The sequence below is a fragment of the Ammospiza nelsoni genome, chromosome 4 (assembly GCF_027579445.1).
Source record: "Ammospiza nelsoni isolate bAmmNel1 chromosome 4, bAmmNel1.pri, whole genome shotgun sequence".
In the NCBI taxonomy this organism is placed as follows: Eukaryota; Metazoa; Chordata; class Aves; order Passeriformes; family Passerellidae; genus Ammospiza; species Ammospiza nelsoni.
The window spans coordinates 26408034-26434598 of record NC_080636.1 but is presented as its reverse complement, the minus strand read 5'-3'; the positions used below and the strand labels follow the sequence as shown (position 1 = coordinate 26434598).

Genomic DNA, 26565 nt, shown 5'->3' with positions numbered 1-26565 from the left:
TGCCCACTGCCACCGCACGGCCCAGCCTGGAGCCCTGCGAGCGCTCATCCTCCCCGTGTTTTGGTAAGAGAAATGCTGTAGTCAAAGCACAACTTTCACACAATTTACAGCCAGCTGGGGCCAAGAACATAGATTTTGAGGGAGCGTTTGCAACTTGCTCCGAACTACGTAATTTGCCTTTTTCTTGTACTTCTCGGACGGGATTCGAGGGAGCTCCCGACGGATCTGGTGGGCGTGGGACACCTCAGTTCAGTTCAGCCTCTCGCAGCGCCGCACCCGCCCCGGGTTGCCCCCGCTGCTTCCTCCGTGAGGAGCCGCGCTCGGCGGGCGGAGGAGGAGGAGGTGCCGCCTTCCCGGGCCGGAGCGAGGCAGTGCGGTGCCTCTCTCCCTTCCTCCCTCCCTCCTTCCGCCGCCCTCCACGCCGCCGGCGCCCGGACTCCTTCCGCGACGGCGGCCGGGACACGCAGGTAGAGCAGGTGAGGCCGGCCGGGGGTGCCGGCCCGCTGAGGGAGCGGGGCTGCCCCAGCGCCGGGCCCTGCCGGGGGCCGGCACACGGAGCCCCCCGGCCACCGCTCCGAGCCCCAGGGCGTGCGGCACCGCCGGGGCCGAGGGGCTGCTGCCTCGGAGCACAGGTGTCACAGCAGCCCTAAGCGGGAGCGGTGACAAAAGCCGGCTTTGAAACCTTTGCTTAAAATTGCTCTGTGTGATATAAAGGGGCTGTGGCCCAGGCTGCCAAGTCCATTTGAAAGGCAACACTGATGAGTATTTCTTTATGTGACTTTCTTCTCTGAGTCTTAGCTCCATGCAACCAGTGTGCTTTGCTAAGACTGTTTTGCCTCGTCTCGTGGGAAGAATTGCCTTCTTTTGAGTTCAGTTATCCTAATAATTCCTCCTGCTTTCTGTCCCACACGGAGTTACCTTTTGTTGGCAGTGCATGCTCTTACATAGCCTTGTGCTGGGATACAGCACACCTGCTGCTTGTTCAGTGGGTGACGAGACTCGCGTGGTGCTTTTCCACAGGCTTCCTTTCTGCACCCTTAAAAGTTGGAACGGGTAATTATTTGTGCTGTAAACTGAAGTTTTAGTACCGGAATGGCCATGGGCTCCTTGCTTGAAATGACAGATGCTGATCTGAAATACTCAGGGTTGCTTTTTGAGTCAAATACATATTGGTTTTATAGATAGAAAAACTGACTGTAGTAGAAATGCAGGCAAAAAGCTGTCTTGTGAGTACCTGCTACTGGAGCTTTTGTTTTCATTTTAGCGTACGTGTTTCTGATATTCTGACTGTCTCACCTTTGATAGAGGATGATGTTTTGTTCAGTTTCTCAGAACTCTTCAGAGACTGGAAGATGGGCTATTACTTATTGCTGTTACATAAATGTTTAAAGTATTTTGAGCTATCAGAAAGCACGTGCTTTTCTTTCCTTCTGGCACACCAGCTGTGCTGCTCAGATCATTTCACCTGTGCAGAGGAGGCCCTTCAGGTGTCCTGGTCTAGTTTGCTGGGTACTGCTCTTGTACGTGGGGAGGTAGCTCCCGGACAGGGAGTTGCTTACAGTCATTTGGTGGTTATGGTTTGTAAGGGGACTGCAGCAGGAAAGGGCCCATTTACTATCAGACTCTCCTCTGGTATTCTTTATGTTTCTCTGAGGTTTATTTATGTTTTATTTGTTGTGAGATACATTTTATCTTGAACCAAATGGTTGATTATTTTGAACCAAATGGTTGATTTCTATGTGAGCTTGCCTGCTGAAATCACTGAAAGCAGAGCAGCGTGATTATGTTTGGCATGTTTTTTGTCTTGATAAGATAATCTCATAGGTGCGCAAATCAAAACCATACTGGCAGTTATACCTCTGTCTTGAAGGAACTCTGGTTATCAACTGCCAGCCCTGCTTTTATTAACCCTTCTAAATTTGTAGGAATACCACCTATTTTTAATGTTAATATTGACTTTTTAAAGTCTTTGAAATATTTAAAAACCATTTACTGTGAGGTGGTTTGAACTATGTCCTAAGTTAAATCACATTTTAATGCTTAGCTGTAGGCATTGTGGATTTGGCATTGTAGTGTATCCACTAGGCTGTTTACAGTAGGTAGAAAGAGAGAAAAATAATAGAGCTGATAAAACAATATTAGTTCCATATTTTTTTATCTTGCCCTGAAACAACATTGTATTCAGAAGCACCATATGTGATAACCTGTAATGAAGTTAAAATAATTGGGAACTGGTTAATTTAATAGAATTACTTGGAAGCATCAAGAAAAGTTTTCCCCCCCACCAAATATAGGTGCAACTTGTTGTATATTTGATTACCTCTGTGTTATGTGAGCTAATAAACTGGATGCCCAAGATAAGATGCAGAATAGTGTAAATTTCATACAAATATTTATACCTCAAATATGCAAAACATTTTCTGTTTCTTAGACAATAGGAGTCTGTGCTGCCTGCTGTCAATGCAAAGGTCATGGAAAACAGTCTTTAGCCTTTGTTAACCATTGATGTCTAAGATGTTTTTTGCTTTTGCTTAGTTTGACTTTTTTTCAGTAACCTATTACCTTCTTGCTGCTGAACCTGGAACTATTCTTTGGAAAAGGAAGATTTGTGCATGGCAAAGAATCAGTTGTAGCAGTCTACAATGATTCTCTTGCAGAAATAATATAAGTAACTATAAAAACTGAAAAATATGGAAAACAGTACTCAAACATAGTGGAGTACAGGTTGGCATGATGAAGAAAGCCTGAGGTGGTGGAGCTTTTATATTTCTAATTACATATGTGCTCCTGAAGGACATGTATCATATATTTTTGTATTTGTGCTACATATATTTTTATTACTATCTAGATACATCTATTTGCTCAGAATTACAGGTACCTTGTCTGGAAAGTGTTGGCAATGGTCAGTCAGTTGCTGCACCATGGAAATTAGAGTGATGAAGTTCATTAAATTACCTGCTGATAGCCATAGCTTTCTCCATTATGCAAAGTGCAAGGGAAAGACTCTCACTGCACTGGCTGCTCCTTACTGCAGAGGGATCAGCCCAATTTACCCTAATTCTCCTGGCCAGGACTTCATGCCAGCACTAGGCCTTAGAGGTATTACTGATATAGTGGGACACAACTCTCCAGAAACCCATGAAATTGCACCAGTGTTTTAGTAAAGGTCAGCCAGGTCTCAAGAAATGTATTTTTGTTAATGGAGCAGTTTACTTCTAGCAGCAAATCACTGGTTTGCTCTGCCAGCCCTCAGGCAGAGGAGCATTCTGCTCTCCTGCTTCTGGTCTGTTTTTCTAGGTGTATTTTCTAAAGGAAAAAGCATTAGGAAAGAAAACAGTGTGCAAGCGAAGGAAACAAGTGTTTGGGTGGACACGTCTGCTCTTTGTCTGGTGTGGCAGAAGAGGAACTGGGGAACTGAGCACTGCCCTGTGGCCATTACAGCTCTGGCAGTTCTCAGTCATCCCCTGGCCTGGCTCAGCCCCATGGGCTATGATTCAGAGTCAGGGAAAACAACATGTGAGCTAAAACCTTGAAAAACAGACAGGCACCTACAAACCAGTGTGACAACAGTCTCATTGCAGAAGGTGCTTTGTGGGGACGGGAGCAGCTTTCTGTATTTCCTGGGCATGGAGGTGGGATGGAGAGAGAGATATTTCTTACAAGTACTGTGAAGTGGCCCCTGTGTTCAGATGGGGTCACGAAATCTTGGGAAGAATTACAGAAGTCTCCTGAGAGTAGGTCTGTCCATCATGGGCAGGGTTTACCTTTCTTAGGAAGAACGACATCACCTAGAAGTTGTCTTGGGCTTGGTCAATACCCAAACATTTAGGAGGAAATGATATTGCTGAAAAGACACCTCTTGGTTGCATGGCTGTCCTGTATTCTGGGCAGTTCAGTAAAGCTCATGCTTAGCGTGGTGTGGTCCTGCTTTTGTGTGTGAGCAGGAGACAGGGTTTTCAGGAGCCTGCTGCAGAGAGAGGAGTTGCTCCAGGCGAGTCTGAGCCTGGCCAACAGCTGATGTACAAGAGCTGTTTCCCATCAGCTGTGGGACTCAGGTTTTGGTGAGGGGAAGGAGAATTGTTTGGCCATGCTAGCAGTCACACCTCCTCTGCTGAAGCAAAGCACCAAGCTGCCAACTGGGTTACTCTCTTTCAGCTCTTAAGGTAAAAATCCTGTGCAACATTAAACAAATGCAGGAAAAAAGGAAAAAAAAAGTAGTGTGCTGAGGCCTGTGGGACCTGAGCAAAGGCTTTCTTGGCACTCCTGCTTTTTCTCATTTCCATTTCTCTTATCAGCAGATATGTGAATGGGTGCCACTTTGCCACACATAGGGTACAACTTAATGTAGGCTCAAGTAGGTCACAGCTGAGTTTCCTGTGAGGAGGGGTTTTTTTCAGCCTTGTGCCTATTGCAAGCTGTGATCTGATTAACTTGTAAGATCTAGGCCTTCTTTTCAATTGAATGTAGGGCAGAAAAGCATGGCTTTGGGTAGTAAAGGAAGCAGGATTCTTCCTTCTGAAAGAGGATCTGGCCACAACACTGGGACCCTGCCCTTCTAGGGGCACTTCCAGAGTGTGCACTGTACACTAATCTGGGACGAACTCCTGGCCATTTATGTTTATGAAACAAAAAAAGGTTCTCTTTGTTGTCTTTGTTTTTTTTTTCCCTCCACAGGATAGCCACATAACTCACCATCAGACCCAGGTGATATCTGCTCCTTCATTTTAGTTAAACATTGTAAATCTGTCCTAGGCAGCCCTGTGAACAACTCTTGTCAGATTCACTATGCTAGTTTACTGGGTAGGTGAGATAATTATAATTAAGTTGAATATATTCATATATATATTCATATATATATATCTATCTTCATATATATATATATATATATTAATATATTAAAGGTTGCTACTTGTCCTGTGAATTACAGGGTGTCCTATATCACAGGGCAAGCTCCATATCCTGGCAGAAAAAATAACTGTGTGTTTTCCCTGCCTCCCCACTCTTATTCTGAGCATCTCTTCCTAGCTGAAGTGGCAGGCCACATCAGTGGTCTCCAGTGCTATGGCAGGAGGAGAAGAGGGGGGACTCTCCTGCTTTGAATTGTGTGACCCAGTTCAAGGGATGTGCAAAGTAAGTTGAGCTGAGTGGGCCTTTTTCTGTCCCAAAAGAGATCTCCTAAACTGATAATTTTACATATACTTTGGGATCTTTTGAAATTAAAATTTCTACTAATCTGTATCCAAAAGATGCTTAAAATAATATTTTTTTAACATGAAGAGATCTAACACTCCAGTATTAAGAGTGGCTGGTTCAAAACTGCTATTGCAACTTGAATTTTCCTTGCTTACACCTAATCTGTTACGTGTTTAATTATGTAGCCACATGTGATTTTGCTGTTTCATTCAGCCCATGGCTGGTTGGACTGTTTCAGTTTGCTTTGTTGTGGTCAGCCTTGAGGACCATCCTCCTCCTCAGAGCTGCAGGCTGGCAATCAGTCATCCTCAGTGGTCCTTGAATATAGCAGGTTCTGTTGTTGGAAGGAGACATATTTACATATTTACTCCAGAGTGTCAGATGAACTGTGAGGGTCTGTTTTATCAGCAGGGCGTTTGGGAGAATGGCATGGTGAAAGGCTGTGGAGTGTGAGAGCAGTGGGAGGAGGCCATCGCTCTGTGCAGGCAGCCTCTTTGCCACCACAGCAGCTTTCTCTTCCCACCAAGGCACTCTCTCCAACCATGAACGGGATTGCAACTTTCTGAGGGAAAAGTAAAAGTAAAAGTCATGGGCAAGCAGCAAAATTCCCTCAATTTGGTTTAGTTACTTTTCTGGATCTCTTAACCTGAAACTAACTTTGACAGTCAGTGTGATGCAGGCACTCCCCATGAAAAGCTGAGACCTAACCATAAATCTTACCTTTGCAGTGCCTTAGCTTTACTTCTTGTAATTTTGGCCTCAATGGGACTGAATTATGGTAGCCCATGTTGTGATGATGTTTGGTTGATTCTCCAATATCCTTGTGTCTCACCATGGATAAGCAGAGTGCAGTAAGGTACTGTGAAGCATTAATGACTGTGTTGCATGATGTCTCAAAGAGTTTGAGCTGAATGCTGTTCCTTAATACCATAAATGTCTTGTGACTCCTCACAAGTGCAAGTCCAATTCCCTGTTTAACTTGCAACAGTTGAAACACCTCAATGCATCTGAGATCTGATATCAAGAAGAGCAGAGATAACAAGCTGCTTTGCTAGAGATGCTCACTACCTTGCCTTAACCAGAGGAAAGGGAAAACACAAGACCACAGCCATGTGTCAGTTCTGTTTATTTTCAGATTCAGTGAGAAACTTTTCCCTTGAATTAATATTTATATATTGACATGAATGAAGCTGAAGTTCTTTGGTATTCCTTGTTGCTTAGGGTGCACTCTATGTGAAGGAGAAATTCTTCAAGGTCACAGCCTGGCTTTTCAGTTCTATATGAGGAGACTTTATTAGCAAGTGGCTGAAATGCAAGTAAAAGCAAGGATTTCTTTCACCACTTCCTGTGGGTAGGCAGGTGTTCAGCCATTCCCAGGAAAGCTGGTCTACAACATGCAAAGCAGTTTCTTGGGAAGACAAATGCCATAGCTCCAAATGTCTCCCCTTCTTCCTTCTTTGCCCCACTTTATCTACTGAGGTGATGTCATTGGTGTGGAACATCCCTTTGGTCATTTGAGTCACCTGTCCCTGCTGTGTCTTCTCCTAACTTCCCTTGCATCCCCAGTCTCCTTGCCAGTGTGGCACTGTGAAAAGCAGAAAAGGTCCTGGCTCTGTGCAAGCACTGCCCAGCAATAACAAAGCCATCTCTATATTATCAACACTGTGATCAGCACAGTTTCAAAACACAGCTCCATATTAGCCACTGTGAAGAAAGTTAACTCTACCCCAGCCAAAATAAGCACACCTATCCAGCATATCAGGGTAAGAGAGTCTGGAATCACAAGATAAGCAGGCTGACCTTGCCAACACCACTGCTTTGCCACGCAGGGGAAGGGCAGAACACCATCTCAGCTGAAATGTAAATGGTTGTTCATTTCGTGTTCTATCTCCTGCACTTGTTTTGTAGCAGAGGGGATGTGTCCTAGTGAAAACAACATAGGGAAAAGGTGACACATGGAACTTGGATATTTTCTGTTCCCCACTCACTGCCTTGGGTTTTTCCTGCACAGAAGGCAGTTCTGACCTGTAACTTTAGATATATTATTTAGATATAGATAAATGTTGCTTTTTCACACCTACTGAGCCCTGTCAGGTGGGACTAGTCAGTTGCTCAGTAGGTGTGAAAAGGCAACATTTATCGAGTGACCTTATAATGCTACCTCAAAATAATTACTTTGAAGGTAAATATATCCATTAGTCGACATGTGATATGGGCCCAGTAGTTCATCATCTGAGTCAACTTCTCAGCTTTGTCTTCAGCAGAAGTTCTCATGTTTGTTGAAGCATTTCTTACTGTGTAGCTTCACAGAGTCTAGCATGTGGAGAACAAGTAGTTCTTTAGTAGGTGGAGAACAAGCAGTTGTTTAGGGAAAAAAGGTCTTGGAATGTTTGGAAAGAGAAATAACTGAGGAAGTATTAGTCATTCCCTGTGCATAAAGACAGTCATAATTTGTATGTATTTCAGTATTTTAGTTAGACCATGTCAAAACAGCTGAAATAAATTGAGCTTGTTTTTGTATAATCTATCACATGCATATCTGAGATTGTATAACATTTGAGAAGACAAGTTCAAATTGTGAAGAAAGTTAATTAAGTTGACTCCTTTATGGTAGTTGGAAAGAAGGATGCCCTCAGGCACTGTTGATCTATTTTCTTTTTATATTTTTCTTTCCTATAGATTTGATTTCTCTTTCTCATACTTGCAGTTTTGTGTACAAAAGCAATTGTCCTACTTGACAGTGAGCTTTAGGATTCCTTAACAGAGTTAGGTTCAACCTCTGATTTAATAGTGCTTTTATTTTTCCACCCCTCTAAACCTTCAGCTTCCTGGAGAAGTAGGAAAATCTTTTGCACAAGCATCACCCATTTCTTTTTCAGTTTCATTGCCAAATCTCATCTTTGCCTGTTTCTTTAGAAAGTGGGTGTTACTGTTTCTCTTCCCTTCTCATCAGCGGGGGATTTTTGGAAAAAGCCAAGGCAGCACTCGGCTTTACTGAGTGTCCAGCCAGTGGGGTGGTGGCGGGGTAGCCTTGGCCTGTGTGGAAGTGAAGCAAATACACTCTGCTCTTGAGGTGCTTCTGCTCCTCCAAACCAGTGCCATGCCACTTTGGAGTCAGCTCTTCCACATCCCTCTCTAATCTTATTTTGGAAACACTTGCCAGAATAAAGCAGATGGTTTCCTTTCAAGGTTCATAAACATGTGAAAGGGACCAGTACACCACATGCCTCTTCCCAGTCCAGAACCTGTCCTTCCCTTCCTGTTCTTCCTTTATCTTTTACCTTTTCTCTGCCAGGTGAGGGTCAGTTATATTTGTACAGGTAAACCAAGCCAATATTCTTCACCAGACCTTTATGCTGCACAAGTGAATTAAGCAAATCTCTTTATGCTCTGCCTCATTGTGCCAGCTACAGTCAAACCTTGTAGCATCCTGAAGTCCTGGTGATAGCACCATAGAGGGCAAAACCTGCTGGATGACAATGGAAAATTGTTTGCTATTTTCACTTTGCTTTATACATGGTATTTAGAATAAAAATAAACCTGAGTTACAAAGTCTAGACCTAGGAAAATCTGCTGTCTCCCTTTTCAGGGTTAATATCAAACACTGAAGTTTCAAAGTCTTTTTTTTTTGTGCCTTGCTTTCCCATGTCCCAAACTAATTTTCAGCTTGTCTTGCAGCAGAGAACATTACAAATGATAGAGGGTTTTGCTCTGAGTAAACTGAAGGCAAAATAGTCAATGCAAATTTGTAAATATTGCAGAGCTTTTTGTGGGAAAAATAAAACAATTAGAAGTACTCAGCTCTAGAGGAATGAATAAAAATATAAGAAGGTGATGAGGATAGTGAAAAATTATCAGTTCATCTTTTGTATGGCATCTCATAGTGCTGCTAACTCAAACTTAGTACTAAATAATTTCAAGTAGAAAATGCCCATGTCAACATATTTCCTTCATCATGGATGGTAATAATGTAATTCTTGTTTCATAAATTTCCTGAATAATTTAGTTGTGAAGAAGTTGCCCTCCAAAGCTGTGAAAGGATAACTTAGTAACTGGAGTGTATGGTTTGCAGGCAATCCCAGTAAGGAGCAACAGCTGAATTTATAAATGACTTGGAGACCTGGACATGCCTGTTCTACTAAATCATCATTGTAAGGGGAAAAGAAACCCTTTTGATGCTCTTACCATTTCCCTGAGCTGTTCTGTGTCGTCTCTGGGGTGCATTTCCCTTTTGCAATGGTTGATGCTCCAGTTTGGTGTGATAAACACCTCAATGCCAGCTGACCCTAAGAGGGACCGTGACTTGTCATCATTGTTTTCTTTACTTACCCCAACTACCTAAGTTAGAATGCCAAAAGGAAACAAATGATTTATTTTGTAAAATGTAGTGAGCCTGTTTCCAAGAAATTTTGGAAAACTGGTTCTGATTGTGATAAAATGCTCCTTCTGTGTGTGTACATGGGTACCTTTCAGCTGAATAAAGGATATTTTGTAGCATCACATGGTCTCAGAATCTCCAGTCGGAGTTGTCACAGAGTTGCCCCTTAGCCTGTTTACTTTTAAACCTAAATTTCATACAGGCAAATATAAATTTTATTTTTGCAGGGTTTGATTGTGTATATAAAATTAGCCATTTGTTGTTTGGCTGATTTTCAAAGAGAAACAAAGCTTTTGCAAACCTTTGGCTATAATTTTGAAATCTCTTAGAAATTAGTCCCCCCAAATTACATTTCTCACAGTTAAAAAAACCCCCAAACTTGCATATGATGGAAGTGGTTACTGAGAGTCTGCTGTTAAAAAAAAAAGGAAAAAAAGTTAATCAAGTAAATCTAAATATTTCCTAATGTCTTTACTTCTCCTTTTTCTGGATACGATACATTTTGTATATTATTACAGTATTTCCCCCTGAACTTGAATTTTAAAATTATGACAGATTTTCGCTAAAGTATATTTCTTTTGTATTTGCATTTCTGTGAAATTTACAGAAATGCATTTCTGTGAAATTTTGAACAGGGATTAATAACAGTTGTATTTTATTATTTTGAGTTTGAATTTGCAACCTTAGATGTGGGACAAAAAGGCAATACAAGAGTATATTTTGCAACCCTTGCCTACACTGAGTTGTAATTATTCAAATAAGCCTGTGCTGGATACTTATGTAAATGTTCACATGTAACTCCGTTCATGGTTTCATGGTAAAGCAACAGAAGCTCCAGCAGAAAAAGACAGGGTAAGGAGTTCTCCTTTCCTTGTTCCTTCTGCACTGTTTCTGCTCTCTACCCAGAGGAGCTCTGGGCTGCATTTTCACTTGCCCCACTGCAGACATTTGCACAATAAGAGCTTGGTCAGCAAACTGATCTGAAATGATTAAAATGGAGGAAAAATATTCTGAAATGTACAGATTTGAGGAGGGATTACAAGGTACCAATTGGGTTTTTAAAATTGACATTTTGATTGATACTTTCAAAAATGGAAGTAGTGAATATTCTATTTTTTTTTTTTTTTTTTTCAGTCTCCTGCCCTAGGAGGTACATTTTCAATGTTAAGTATCCGGATCTGGAGTTGACATGGGTTTGGATTGATGTGTCCCAAATCTGAAAAAGAGCAGTTGTGCACGATGTATGAAATCCGAGTCAGAAAGCTGAGGATGCTTATTCCTTAGAGGGATTGTCTGCCTTGATACCATCAGCTTAACATTAAGACTTTGCTATGAAGGACACAAATTCCTAGGGACATTTTACCATCAGGAGGTGTTGAAACTCAGAAAACTGTTCTACCTTGCTTTCATTTTTCTTTTCAGCTACCAATATTTTCTCCTAGTGTTCCTTTTGTATCATTGTGATAAGTATGTTTTTCAGAATGTGTTTTTGTCTTGTGAGCCCCTCCATGACTATGTGTGGTGGAAAGATTTGTGCCTTAAAAAGTGACAATTACTTGTTGCATTTGGCTGAGAGGAACTCTGGTCGGACTGGATGCACTTTCTCTTTTCTGCTCGCTAGAATTTGCGCTGGGATTTTCATACATTTTTTCAACTTTTTGCGTGTTGAAGGTGTTACAGTCCAGGTGGCTTACAGTGACTAATTGTTTCAATAAACAGACACAATCTGGGAGTGGGAACCAGAAGATGTGTGGGGTGGGTAGTGTTGCAACACCTGAGTTTACCACATCACTTGGTGGCTCAGTTTTCCCCAGTGAAAACTGGCAGAGGTGGCATGCATAAGAAACTCTGTGTACAAGTGAAGATGTACCTTGTGCATTTGGACCAATATTGACTTAGAAGGCTCATCTGAACAGCGGTTTTCATTTGTTTTGAGGACGTGTATGGTGACTTCATGGCTGTACAGATTAATAATTGTACAATGGGAAGATGGGAAACCTGAGCTGATGCAGATATTTTGAAACTTAAAGTTGAGGATGTTTTTCTGCCCTCAGAAAAGCTGAGAAACTGTAACTCTTTCTGATCTCTGCCGTAATTCTGAGTCTTCAGCATCTCTGCAAATTAGATTGTCTTTGTGATTGTGTAACTATGGTTGGCAGGGAACAGGGCAATTCCTTGGCACCAGTCACATGGTGAAAAGTTTACATTGGGTGTCAGCCTGAAACTCCCACAGGTGTTTATAACAAGATAACAATGTGTCATGCGAACAGCTTCGTGTTCCGAGGGTTGGTCTGGGAACAAAGGAGTGGTTGGGGGGAAGTGGGGCAGGGAAAATGTGCAGGAAGTGTCTAAAACTCTAATGAAGAAAAGTTGTGATATATGGGTTTGTTAAGAGGTAAGTGTGGCTTCTTGATGAAGTATTGCTATTCTGAAAAAGAACTTTCAGAATAATAGGTGAGGGTTCACTTATCCTGAGCCAAACAGAAATGTATCTAGAGCCATTGGCTTGGAAATAACCCCAAATAAGGCAGGTTTCTGTGACCAAATGCAGATTCAAAGGCTGATTTTGTGACCTGGGAAACTGGTTCTAATCTACTGAAATCTTCATAGCAGAGATAATTCAGTGTAGCAACCAAGAGCAGACATTTACTGATGTTTTTATTTTTTAACCCCGATTTTGTCAAAAGGATTTTTTAAATTCTTGTGTCATGTTAATGTAACTTAGAGAGAAATGAAATATATTAGCATTATCAGTATTGAGATTTGAAATCATAGTTAGCTTTGCATCCTTCTTGTGCTCTGCAATGCAGCATTCTAGGGATCTAGAGATATGATGGATAATAATTATGTTTTTCTTAAGTACAAACAGAGAATTTTTACGTTGAGAACAGTAGAATTGTTTTGAGTGGGAGATCGTGTGATGGGAACTCTTAAAGTTTTGTATGCATTAAGCTGGTCTGAAAGTTAATACTGAATTTTAATTTTTTTGGACAGTGTTTATATTTTCAGTTTATGGTAGTATTCTTCCTTCTGCAATTACCTTTAAGATTGCCAGTTTATTTTTAGAAAGGCAATAAAACAGAATTGGTCAGCTTTAGTAGTTAAATAACATATCCAAGACAATTGCTTATTAAAGATCTGCCTTTTTCCCAGAATGCAATATGACAGATTACCAACAAAATATATGTGTATGCATTTCAGAAGAAGAGAAATAACAAAATGTAGATTATTCATAATAATCACCATTTGCAGTCCAATCATCATCTTTTACTTATGCATCCTAGCCTTGTCTTATTTTGTAGTTTCATTTAAACCTGTTGCAGAATGATCCGTTTGTTGGGGATGAGCTATTTGTTGGGTGCAGGGAAAACTCGGACACTCAATATGAGTGTTCAGCAAGCTCCGTTTATTGAAGAGAGCATCAGACACTTATACAGCAAGTAATAAGCTCATGAATATTCTGTAATTTGCACCATCTATTGGATACACTACAACATCAGCTCTTCCCCATTCCTTAGGAGTTACATCCTTCTTTTCTCATGTCTCTTTCACTATTTATCATGCTACAACTAAGCCTAAAGACACACTATCTTACAGGTGCAGGACTTAGAATTAACCACAGCCTTGTATTTTTCCAATCTCTAATCAACTAAAATCCTAACATAAACCACTGATTTTTTTTTTTTTTTGACATATGAAGAGGTATTCCTAGGAAAGAAAAGGATATTTTAAAGCTGTTAACAGTTAACAGCTACTTCCAGCTGTTAAGATAGCAGCAGTATGGGCTATGACAGCTCAGCTGATCAAACCAGGCAGTGAAAAGTAGTATCGACCCTGGACTGGAAGGCCAAGAGTGTCACTTCATGTATTGTGACAGCCATCAATTGCTCACAAAATGAGACACACTACAGTGAGTTTGTTTACATTTAATTTTATTAAAAATTGTATAGTGTAAGGCAGTGTTGTGAAGAGGTTTGTGGTTTTTCAGGATTCTCTGCCACAATTCTGTGAAATGTACTGCTTTGTCCATGCTGAAGTTATGTTGCCTGTGGAGAAAAACGTGCATGCCATTTCCCCAGTGAATTCTGAAATACTCTAAGTAGCAAATAGGTGCATAAAGCAAGCCCTGTAAAGAATGAATTATTTTTTGTTTTACTCTAGGGCTTTGGTTTGGGTCATCCCCCCACCCCCTCCAAACAGCTGAGAGGTTGTTCAGTCACTGGTGCTTCAGCAGATGCTGCTGTTCCTTCTTCAAGCCATGGCTTCAGCTCCAGCCGTGCTGCTCTAGCCTGAATTGCTCTCCAGGTCTGTGCCTGCAGCTTCTCCTGGCTTTGGAGCACAGCTTCAGGCAGGGAGGGCAAGTGGTGCCATGGGCAGGGCTGGCAGAAAGGGAGCAAAGCAAAAGGGAGTGGGGAGGAAGATTTCTGGGACAGCTTCTGCACAACCTCTCCCACAGCTTTCGTTCCTGCCTCCTTGCACTCCATTTAATGTGTCTGTGGAGGCAGATGAAATGTGTCATGTGCTGCATGATGAAATCCTGCTTGGATCCCTTCCCTAACCTGCTTCCCAGCCTGGCAGGAGGAACACCTGCACAAGGCAGGGTGGCATGGCAGGACAGTGGTGGGTTGATGAGGGAGGAGATCAGCTGTGTTTAAGCTGGCATCATTGTGAAGAACAGAGAAATTTCCTACGGCGGAACCCTGAAGCCAGATTGGCAAAAAAAGCAGCTGTGGGTGCACTGGTTTTTATGGACTCCTAAGTTTGTCCTGCAGGTATCTGTTATGACGTAGAGCTTAAAGCAGTTTGACATTACTGAGTGACCAAAACTGTGAATCCAATTGCTTGATTTTGATAGTCAGCATGAAGTCTTTCTCAACAGAAGCTGGAAGGCATATGCTTAGCAGTTTCTGAAAAACAAGCTTAAGTTCTTTTTTCTCAAACTGATTTCTTCTAAACAATCATTTGTCTAAAAATTGTCTTCTAAACAATCATTTGTCTAAAAATTTTCATTAATAAAATTGGGGTAAATTTTCAAAATTACTTCTACCGATCCATGTTAAGTACAAAGGGTTGTAGTAAATGGGATTAATCAGGCTGATGACTGATCATTAGTGGAATTCTCCAGGGCTTCATTTTAGGCCCAGCATTCTTCAACATCCTCATAAAACACTTGGATGCAGGATTGAAAGAATATTAAATGAGCTTTCAAAAAATAGTAAATTGGGAGTAGCTGTGGACTGCCTCAAGGGCAGAAAGAGGCCCTGCAGATTAGAGAGACGGGCAATCATCAACCATTTGAAGTTTGACAAGGGCACATTGGGGATTCTGCACCTGGCACGGGACAGCCCTGGTTGTGTGTATAGACTGGGGAATGAGAGGCTGGAAAGCAGCACTGTGGAAAGAGACCTGGGAGCCGTGGTTGATGGCAAGGTGAACATGAGCCAGCAGTGCCCTGGCAGCCAGGAGGGCTATGGGTGTGTCCTGGGGGCATCAGGCACAGCATGGCCAGCCAGGCAAGGGAGGGGATTGTCCTGCTCTGCTCTGCGCTGGGGCAGCCTCACCTTGAATATTGTGGGCAGTTTTGGGTGCCACAATTAAGCTATTGGGGAGCATCCAAAGGAGGGCAGCAAGGATGGTGAAGGGTCTAGAGGGGAATCCATATGAAGAATGTCTGAGGACACTTGGTCTGTACAGTCTGGAGGGGGCTGAGGGGAGACTTCACTGCAGTTGCAATTTTTTTGGGAGGGGAGGAGAAGGGGCAGACACTGATCTCTTCTCCCTTGTGACCAGTGACAGGACCCAAGGGAATGGCCTGAAGTTGTGTCAGGAGAGGTTTAGGCTGGATATCAGAAAAATATTCTTCACTTAGAAGATGGTTTGGCACTGGGACAGGCTCCCCAGAGAAATGATCACAGCACCAAGCCTGACAGTTGAAGGAGCATTTGGACCATGCTTTCAGATAATTGGTGGGATGCTTGGGGCTGTCCTGTTCTGGGCCAGGAGATCCTTGATCCTTGTAGGTCTCTTCCATGCAGGATATTCTATGATTCTATGATCTTCAATTTTGTGTACAGAACTCTTTTGCAAATGACATTTGTACATGCACAATTAGCATTTGAAATTAAATTAGCAATTAGCAATTAAAACTTCTATACAGGTTAGAAACTTCTGTACAGGTTTGAGGTGCAGAGCAGTTGTGCACTGCTGCTTGCCTGGAGCACATTTCAGACTTCTCACCCGTATTCTCTGTGACACAGGCTGCAGTGTACCTGATTTCATCCCAGTCACGTACAGCTTTGGGCTTCCTGGGAATGTGCCAGTGCAGCCCTCAGCTGAGCAAAGCCTGAACTTTTTAGTCTAATAATTAACTTTTGTAAACTTCCATGTGAGCTCCAGCTTTCTGTATATTCAGGCAGTTTCGTTTACAAGTAGAAGCTCTTTTTGTTACAGAAGTCTCCAATTCTGTGATCCTCCTAAGATCTGGTAATGTTTTATTCCTCATCTTCACAGGAACTGATGTTCAATGGCTAGAAGAGAGCTGACAAGTGGCTGAAATGAATACGACTACTATCCTACAAGAGATTTTGATAAAAAGATCGCAGCAGAAGAAGAGGACTTCTCCCTTGAACTACAAAGAGAGGCTTTTTGTGCTTACAAAGTCTATGCTAACATACTATGAAGGTCGAGCGGAGGTAGGAGACACAGATTGCCTTTGTTCCTTTTTGCTCTTGTACCACACTGGCTTTTTTTCCTACTGTATGTCATACTATCAAGAGCTGATCAGGGAAATGGTCTTTAGTGGCTGTGAACATGAGTTGGCACTTCTCTTATTTATAATGCAAGCTGGCAGAGCTGTAGGTAGCTTACCTGGCAGTCAGTGTGAATTGATTCTCAATAGGAGTAGTAGTGTATAGCCAGGATGGCAGGAATGACATAAAACAGTATTTAGAGGTGGTCATCAAAGCTGATTTCTTTCTCTCTCCAGAGACATAAAAGATCGCACTGCTATGATGAATTGGGGAAAAGGTAGAAAAAGTTGCAATTGCAGTTTCTTGTAGCCATGGGTACTGTGAAGGTCATTACATTAACATCTGACAATTACCTGCATTTGAACAGGAGAAAGATCATTTGATAGGAGTAGTGCATTGCAGACCAAGTTCAGCAGAGACAAGATCCATTAGAGTGGATCATGCAGCCTGGTGATTGAAATGAAGCTGGAAGCAGTTTATCTGTGACCATACAAGCAACTCATCCAGACTACCACTTTCTGTGTAAATTCAGTTACTCAGAAAGTCATTGGTGTAAACCATGCAAATCCTCAGATCAGCATTTTTCCAAATAATCTTCAGACTCAGTTTCTTTAAGGTCACCTGCCCCCAGAGTATAGGTCACCTGCCCTGTCATATCCTCAGTGCTCAGGGTGAGATTTTTTCCCCAGATCATCTGCCCTGTCATATCCTCAGTGCTGGGGGTGAGATTTTCCACTTAAGTGAGGCTACTTTCCATGTTTGTCACAATGCTGAAGAGGATTAAAATGACTGCAGTAGCTTGTGAAACATGTTGTATACCTTGGGAAGCCATTTAACACATAAATCTTAATGGAGGGAACCCTGCAACCTCTTGTCTTGGCTGTCTTACCTGTGCTAAAAGAAGAGGGTAGAGGAGAGCTAAGGCTTGCTAAGCATGTTTCTCTGCCAGATGTTATGGTTGCACCAGAATTGAGCTCACTTACCACGCTGCAAGATGCTCACAGCACTTTGTTCTCTGAAAGTAGCTTGGACACAGTCAGGGATTAAGAACAAGACCACAGACTGAGGCTGGAGGGGGCCTCTGGAGGCTGTCTGATTCAAGCAGGGCCACACAGAGCTGGTTGCCAAGAGCCAGCTGGCTGTCAAATATCTCTGTCCAGCTGGCTGTTGAGTATCTCCACTGATGGAGTCCTCCCAGCCTTGCTTGGCAACTTGTGCTAGGGCACGGTGACCCTCACAGTAAAAAAAGACCAACATTGTTTCCTGGTGTTCAGATGGAGCCTCTTGTCTTTCAGTTTGTGCCCACTGCCTCTGGCCCTGTCACTGGACACTGCTGGCAATAGCCCAGCTCTGTCCTCTTTGCACACTCCTAGAGAATAAAGAGGTGGGGGCTAGGAAGTCCTCTGAAATATGTCTTGCCTACTTATCCCATGTCTTACATTCAGATCAAATAGAAATGTGACAAACAGGTTTTGCAGGTCTAGTTGTCACCCTTTAAGAAGTTACCATTTCCAGCTTCCCCTCTTCCAGTCTTCCCCTTCCAGTTTTCCCTTTGCCTTGCAGGTTAATGTCCTCTGGCTAAAATGCTTTTCCAGGAGACTGACTTGTGGATCTCTCTGAGAGGGGGTTTAAACTCTCAGTTTCATTTGCAGTGAGATTGAACAGGGCAGCCCATAGTGCCATCAGCTGAGGATGCAGTAACTTCTTAAAAAATTTCTGCCTCAGATACAGCCAGTTGGGCTGAAAATATGCATTATGCCTATGCTATGCCATCAGTTTGCTGCTGAAAAAGGCCATTTTATCCCTGTCCTAGACCTCCTAGACTCCCCTACTCGCATGCTTTCATACTGGTCCTTCTTGGAATCCATATTACTCTGAAAAAATTTGCTAACCATGGAATCATAGAATGGCCTGGGTCAGGAGGGACCTTGAAGTTCATCCAGTTCAAATCCCTCTGACCCTGGGCAGAGATACTTTCCACTAGCCCAGATTTCTCAGAGCTCCATCCAACCTAGAGCACTTCTAGGGAAGGGGCACCCACCACCTCTGTGGGCAGCCTGTTCCAGTGCCTCACCACCCTTACAGTAAAGAATGACTTCCAGAAATCTGATCTCAGCCTACTGTTAGTTGGAAGCCGTTCCCCACTGTCCTGTCACTACCTGCCCTTGGAAGCAGTTTCTGTCTTACTTGCCTTCTCCCTTCGGGTGCTGGAAGGCTGCAATTAGGTCAGCAGAAAGATATTGGATCTGGTTTTATTTTTGCTGGATTAGTGTTCTGCTGGGTTAGCACGCTGCATGACTGGGTGCAGGACCTAACAAGTGCCAGAGGCTGTGCCAGGTGGTGGAGGAGAACAGGATGATCCAAGTGTTGACATCAGCAGGTTGTTAGACTGGCTCAGCCATAATGCATTACTTTCCAACCTCAAACCATTTTCATTTTCACTGTTCCTCTCATTTTAGATTCTTTTAAACATTAATCAGCATTTTATTAACAATGTTGTCTGAAAATAGTGAGCTCTGATCTTAAAAGGGCATACTGAATACTTTTATCTCTTTAAAAAAACCACAACTGTAAGACTAAGATCTCTGTGGCACAGTTATTCCTTAATGTCTCTGGAGAACTTTAATGGCAAAGATGTTTGTGGGTTTGATTATTGTTTGGGTTTTTTTAAAGCCAATTGTGGTGGCTGTAAATATGTAAGCTGCATATTCTGGCTAATTTATATGAAGAGAAAAATGTTATTAGCCATCAAGATAATTCTGCCCCCTCTGAATAACTGGGGGTTTGTTGCTGAAATAAATGTGACTCCTGTGTATGCTGGTTGAATTTAAAGACTTGACAGATGAAAGGATAGGTACAGACTGATTTAATTTTGGGCTTGGCAGTATTCAAGGTCCAGATTGGTAAAATAAGCATGGAAATCCCAAGCCAAGAGGATCTCACACCCTCATTTTAATCCCACTACTGCAGTGGTAGCAGTCTGCCAAGGGTGGTTGAGTTCTGCTCCTCTAGGCAAGTGTGCAATTCCCAGTTTGATTGTTGACCAATCTGAAATATTTTCTTGTTTTCTTCCATTTTAACTTTTATGGAAGTTCAGTAGAGAGAGTTCAAGAAAAACCCAGGGTTTGTGGGCACATGACTAATCATACCACTTCTTTTTTAAAACAAGACTGAAGTAAATCATGTTAACAGATTAGTCAATACTCAGAGTGTGGGCAGGTTGGGATTATTAATAAAGTGACAGAATTAGATATTTTGTATGTCTGGTGACAGAAGTGGAACATTTATGACAACAAAAAGCAGTCAACCACAGCAAATAGTATTCATGTAAATGCTGCTGAGAGATTTAATTGTTCTGTGCAGCCAGAAGTGGAGCATCTCTGGCTCTTTGAACAGAAACTGCACGTTATAGACATCACACTTCTCTGTTTTTTCCTGTCCTGTGTACTGAAAAAGTCCCATTTACCTTACTTGGAGCAATAAATGATTATCTCCTAAACATAACTTCTAGCAACAGGCTAAAATCTTGTTTTAGCTTGCTTATTACTGGTTTAAATCTTTCTATACATGCTTTCAAGCAGATCAGGCCCCTGCCATGGCACGATGGCTGTGCATGCCTGCAGTGTAGCTGGAACTGCACTGCTGCCATGAGAAGGAGAAATACCCTTTATTCACTTAAAGATACTGCTCTGCTGTAAGTCATGGAGCAGGTGCATGAGCTAGTGAAGGAGCACAGCTACAGAATCAGTGAAGAGGCTGCATTTCAAGACTGGTTTCAAAACACAGAAGCCTGAGGAAGGAGAATCCTGGTTTGGGCCACCTGTGCAAAGCTCTACAATTATGATTAATACCATGGGAAACTTATTTTGCATAGGAAGCCAATAGGACCTTGGCTTTTACTCATTACCTTCTGGGCATGATGCTGTTGGATAAAAAATGTGGAAGAAGTATCACCTTTAGGTTTTTTAAAAAGATGGACATTAAGAAGCTTGAAAATAAAAATACATCAGGAACCAATCTGCCTTAAGTGTCATGGAGATAGCTTTTTAATGTCAGAAAAGAGAAATATTCTGTTTAAGCTGGGATGTGTTCTGGTTTTGTCTTTTTTTCTTGGTCATAAATTCTGAGAATTATGGGGAAATGGCATCATTGCACTATTGTGCAATATTGGACTAACAATGATTATAAACAAATGAAAAGGCTGAGCTGATGTTGTTTCTTGAAGCTCTTAATGGTTTATCAACTGGAAAGAGTATTTTCTATATTTTTTCCTAATGCTGCAAAAGTGGCTATTGAAATCTGAATGTGATGTGGTCCATTTACAATGAAGACAAAAATTCACTGTAGTAAAATATAACTGCATTGGTCTCTAAGCACAGAGTACTGGTCACAAATGTATAAAAATAGGGAAGAAGTAAAATGTCTTCCTATTCTGAGCATGGAGATGTACTATAAAGTACATCTTGCTGGTTATGCTGCAGTCAGAAAGACTTGAGATATGTACAGTGTTCTCAAACATGTAGGGTAGACTTACCAAGCCAGCTTGAAACACATTTATGTAGACAGTAGTAACTAGTTTGAAGTGGGAGGTGGTGGCATTTTTTCACGAACTGGCCCTTGTTCTTGAGGGCTGCTGCACTATTCTTACTGGTGTCAGCTGGAGTAATGGATTGTAGTGTGACTTTGCTGGATAATCTGGTTGTATAGCAAAGGCAGTGTTTGTTTGTTTCAAATGAGGAAACACAAGCATGAAATATTTTATTAGGAAATCTCTTTTCAATTTTGTGTGGTTTGAAAACTGAGGGTAACATTTCAGGTGTGCTTCTGGTCATTTTCCTGAACTATTTTCTTTCAAGAAATCAAAACATACTAGTCAGTTTTAAATTGATAAGCAAATTCAAGGAATTTTGAAATTATTTCACTTGCTTGAAAATCAAATATTTCATGCAGTGATTAAAAAAAATCTCATTCAGAACGGCTTTCTTTATTTTTGACCAGCAAAAATTTAGCTGAAATTTTAGTATGACTTTTTCCAAATTGCTAATTTCATCTTGAATGTAGGAGGGTAGGTTTGAATTCCAAGGAGGCATTTGTGGAAATAATACCACATATGCATGGCCCTAGGTAAGTTTAGCCATTTTCTGTCAAAAGTGAGCTCATATGTTGAATATTCAACTTAAAATTCCCTGGAGTTTATTTTCAAAGGATCAGTGCATTCTCACTTTCATCTGTGTCTGTTTGGAAAATCAAACCTTAAGTGTTTATCTAGGAGCCCACTGAAATTGTAAACACTTCAGTAAATATCAGCTGGACAATGGAAAGGAGGACTCATTTTACCAGCATGCCTGATGGCTGGTGTCACACAGTTCATGTGTCCCCCACACTCCTTTGGAGGCTGACTGCAAAGAACAGCATCCTTTATTCCTCTTGAGTTAGCCAAGACCACACAAAAATTGCATCCAAGCTACTGCATCCATCAGGCTTGGCCACCTTCTTGTGGTTTATTGGCTTTCTCCTTGTGTGCCAGTGAGTCTGGCTGCTGTGAATCCTTTCTCAGCACACAGTGAGAAGGTGTCTCTCACTGGGCAGCTGGATGGCCTCAGCTGGGGCAGGCTTGCTGCTGCATTACAGAACAGCCATGACAGCAAGTAACACCTACTGCACACAAGTTTTAGCTAGCTAGTACTGGCAGGGCATCCTGCTTGAACATAAAAGTGCCACCAGACTAGAGGTTTTTGCTCTAGATGGCATTTTAGGCAAGGGAAATTCGTCACGATGAAGGAAAGAGAATAAGTGTAGGTGTTAGAGTACTTCTTGCAGTGAAATAGTTGAAAAGAGCTGGTCTGTGCAAGTGAGATGTCCTACCAGTTTGTTGGTTTGAAAACTTTCACATTGATGTTTCTCATGAGTGTGGTGCTTCCAAAAGGTGACGCAGATCTGGTCATAATTTTATCAATCCTTGTCAATGTGTAAACTGTTAGTATCCTCATATATATTGAGCCTGTGCAATGTTCCCTTTCATCATGATATTTCTCTGTCACTCAGCTTGTTTATCAGTGATACTCTCTAGTTTGAAAGTGTGCTGATGTGTGTGGTTTGGTTACTGTCCTCCCACACAGGGCACAGCATGCTTGAATTAACCTTTCCATCCCACTGCAGCTTGCACTGACCATGAATGTGAAGCTGACTATGAGCTTATGAACATTAAATTTCTTTATGCTTTGGCATCTTTATTGTTTGCTCACGTTTGCTGTATGGATGACAGTTCACAGCAATAAATAGTGTACATTGGATTTTGCATTTTCAAAAGGCATAGGCTAAATCCTGGTTCCTGTGGTTACCCTGCATGTGTTTGGGTGGACAGGAGTCTGCAGTGCTAGAAGGGAGGAAGAGAAGGGGGCAGAGTTTGGGCTGCAGTGCTCACTGGCTCTGGAACTGCTGCACAGATGTTGGAGTGGGCACATCACTTACCTGTTTATTAGTGTGCAGAAACCATTTCCTTCTACAGAGAAGGCAAATGATCGTTCCCTGAGGGAAAATGTTTAAGAGTCTGAACTTGAGAGGTGCAGAATGCTCCTGTCTTCAGTGGCAGTAGTGGTATTTGCCATTGGGATCAGACTTGTGTGAAAAGTTTATTGTGTAAACAGGACTGTTACAAATGATAAAAACCAACCAGAATATAAATGAAAAAAGCAGAATACAAACCTGAACGTTTTGGGGGGTTGCTCATTTTGAAAGTCTCTTCCTAAGGAAAAAAGGTCCTTCTGTGAGGGTTATGTTTGGTTCTTGTAATTTGAATATAGAGGAGACAGAAGCTACTGAAATTACAGTGGTGATATTTTAAGGAAGGAAAATGAAGCTCTGGGGCCCACCCCGAAGCTGTAGGTTTCAGGGTAAAATTGTGTAGCTTCATTGCAACACTAATATTGTGCAAATACTTCATTTGGAGCACAGCAACATTATAGAGTTCCAAAAAGCTGTGCTTCTTTCTGTCCTTTTTTAATAGAAGATTAATTCATTCTACTGTTGTTTATTCCCATAGTACCTATCCTTTATAATTTTTTAAATAATTACCCTGATTAATGTGATTTCCTTAGTCATTGCATAGGTGATTTAATTATTTTATATAAATGAAAGCACAATTCAGTATTACAATGCTTCTGAAACCAGTAGGTTTACAGAGAATTTTTTAGTTCCAAGTCACAGGTCATAATGATAGAGCTTTCTTAAATTACTTGTGAATGAAAAGTATTCAAGTTGGAGACATAATGTAAAGCTATTCATGTGAATGGGAGCAGCTTAACAGTTGCATGGGAATGCTCACTTCTAAAGGGCAATTCATAAAGAAACCTAAGTTGTAAAAAAAAATTGTTATGTTGTAGTAATGATTCCCTGTTTTCTATAACAGCTACTGAAAGAAAAGTCAGCTATAAAATGAGAATCTGCAGTAACTACCCTTCTACAAGAATTTTGATTTTTATGAGATGGAACAAATGAAATGTAGATGAAGTTGAGGAGCAAAGATTGTAGTTGTTGAGATATAGAAAGGCAGGAATGAGAACATTTACCTTATGACTGGACAGGAATGGATGAGTCTTAAAGGTCTTAAGAAGGAAGAACTGGAAAATAGATGAGAGAAGGCTAGAGAAGTCCTAGTTTTTTAAAAAGTGTGCAGAAGAGAAGCTGAGAAACTTTAATCTGTGAAGATAATTTAGAGAAAAATGCAAGAAAAACCAAGCTTGTTGAAGGTACCTAGAAGATGCAGAAATTGCACATCAGCTAAAAAAGAAACACAACAAAATAAATAAACAAAAGAAAATAATCTCAGATTTATCCATGTCCTGTCTGCTATGAGGTGACGAGTCTTGTGGATAGTAGAGAGCAGCAGAAATCCTGTGTTTTCATCCCAGTAAGGGTTTTTTGACACTGCTGAATGAGACATTTTCATGTGTCAGCATTAGAAAATACCTATATAAACTTGTGTAAATCTGATTGCAGAGCACATGGGAAGCTGCTACTGTGTTGAACAGGCATTGGTGGCTTGTTTCTAGATTAGTAGCCTGTCTTGAATGGGATGTCCTATTCTGCATTTTAGTATTTTCACTACTGATACTATTGTTGGAATAGAAGCTTGTGGAGTTCTCAGGTGAAATAAAACTTGAAGGAGCTGCAAATATTTTGACAAATAAGTCTAGAAATCCATGTGGTATATTTGGATTGGATGTGCGGTGGGTTTAATTGTTTGCCTTTTCTTTTTATTTTGTAGAATGCAATTCAGTGTGGACAAGTAAAAAGGCAGGAGTGCTGAAATGTTCAGATACATCACAGCAATAAGTAGCCTAGAGTCAGGCTGTCCCCAGCAGGACCTGGGGTCTGTAGTTGTGGAGTCCATCACCTGGACCTTGAGAAAGTAGCTAAAGCAGCAAGTGCCTTGGCTGAGTGACCTCTTGGATCCTGTTTTGGGCTCTGGTCACTGGCCTGTGGTGCCTGTGGACTTGGGCTCTCCTCTCTGCATGGCTCAGACAGCATGGAGCTGAGTTTGGGCTGAATGCAAGGTGTCACTCACCCAGCAGCCAGAGGGAGAAAACAGGGCAGAAATGCTGCAGCTGGGCTGGGCAGACTGAGAGCTCTGTGTGTGTGGACTTCACAGAAAACCAAGAAGAGAAGACTCGTCTGAAAGAACCTGTAGAGGTATAGCAGTTACTTTGACAGCAGAAGGGTTGAAGGTTATTTAAGGCCTGGTATGGATGGAGACCTGGCTGATTTATTATGTGTCCTTTACTTTTATGAGGTTGCAGCAATGTATCATAACTGCAGTTGTGCACATTTTAATGGCTGCCTCTCCATTGCAGGAGAAGAGTGAATTAATTACATTAATTACAGATACTGCACTGTAGTCATGGTTAGGAAGTTGTATCAGTGCTATGACAGAGAATTTATTTTTGTGCTTTTCAGTCTCTCCAGTGCTGGTCATTGACATCTGCTTAGCAGCCAGGCCGTGGTAATGGATTCTCAGTTTCTTAATCTACAAGACAGGGTTTAAAAATTTCTTCTTCTTAATTATGTCTGTATTTTTTCCCCTTTAAATTCCTCCTTGTAGACAGATATTGGGTCAGGTCAGACTAGATCAGAATAGTAATCACCTTTTATTTTCCTATCAATTCTAGCCACTTTCGAAAGGTAAATGAAAATACTTAATACTTGCTTTTCCTAATAATTTAAAAATATAATTGAAAGGAGAAGGGCATTTTTCAATGTATTTAACACACTGGAAAATATAGGAATAGAAAATGTGACCACCTAGCACCTAGTTATAGGAATTATATTCACATAATCTGTAATTGCTTGCCTCAAGAGGGAACTGCAGAAGTATTCAGTCAGAGCTTCTTATTAATAAATGGCAATATTATGAAAAGGAAAAAAACCCTGAAAGCCCAACCTCCCTCCCTGCAAAGAACCCAAAAATGAAAATACCCATACGTTTGGCTCTGGAGCATATTCTATCAGAGCAGCTGTAGGCAGTGTTGGCTTAGCCAGGCTTTTTGTGGTTTTGCAAAGTTGAAGAGACACTCCATAAAAGGAGATAAAAGTGGTGCTGTGATGTGTTGCACTTGTGAGAACCCAAGATCCATGGTCACATGCTGATGACCTCAGGATTTCCTATATGGGGGTAGGCATGGAAGAAAGAAATAATAAGTACTTCAAGGAAAGAGAGAAAGAGAGAGCATGGGGGAGACAAAAATCTAGATATTTCTTGCAGGCTGGGCTGACTTATGCATGTTTTCATTGAGGCTTTTTTTTCCAAATCTAACATCCTTTGTATTGTTTAACACCCCCACATACACACATACTTCTGCAGGGGTAAACAGTGCAATATGTTCATCAGCAAAGAGGAAATACGCTGAAGAATTATTTTCATCTGATAGTGAGAATATGGGCTTCTGTAGCTGTAAAGCTTCTGCATTTAACAGAGGAGGAATTCCAAGTGTACAGAGGATCAGCTGTTTGATTGTACACTTATCTAACACTTGGGTATTTCTTGTCTTACTGTATTCTAAGATTATTTTTTTAAAGCATTGTGTAATCCTGTATTTGTTCCGTATCTGACAACATAGGTCTAGTGTTATGACTTCTTCATATTACTGTTTAATATGCTAAAATAAAGAGGAATAGCTTATTCTTTTGAGATTGTATGGAAACAAGACTTGGTCATACCCATTGTGAGTAAGGAGCAGGACTTCTAAA

The 26565-nt window shown here is 41.4% G+C and overlaps 1 protein-coding gene across 3 annotated transcripts in view; it reads left to right on the top strand.

Moving 5' to 3' along the window:
• Window positions 1-416: 416 nt before the first annotated feature.
• Window positions 417-26565, top strand: part of TEC (tec protein tyrosine kinase) — a 44026-nt gene continuing 17877 nt past the window's right edge. Inside the window, exons 1-2 of one of the 3 annotated variants that reach the window (XM_059470062.1) lie at window positions 417-476; window positions 16082-16263. In XM_059470062.1, coding sequence (XP_059326045.1) covers window positions 16126-16263 — 138 coding nt within the window. In that variant the 5' untranslated portion in view covers window positions 417-476; window positions 16082-16125. Of the gene's footprint in view, window positions 477-13737; window positions 13877-16081; window positions 16264-26565 lie in introns of those variants that run through there. The other 2 variants (XM_059470061.1, XM_059470063.1) reach the window with 2 other exon arrangements.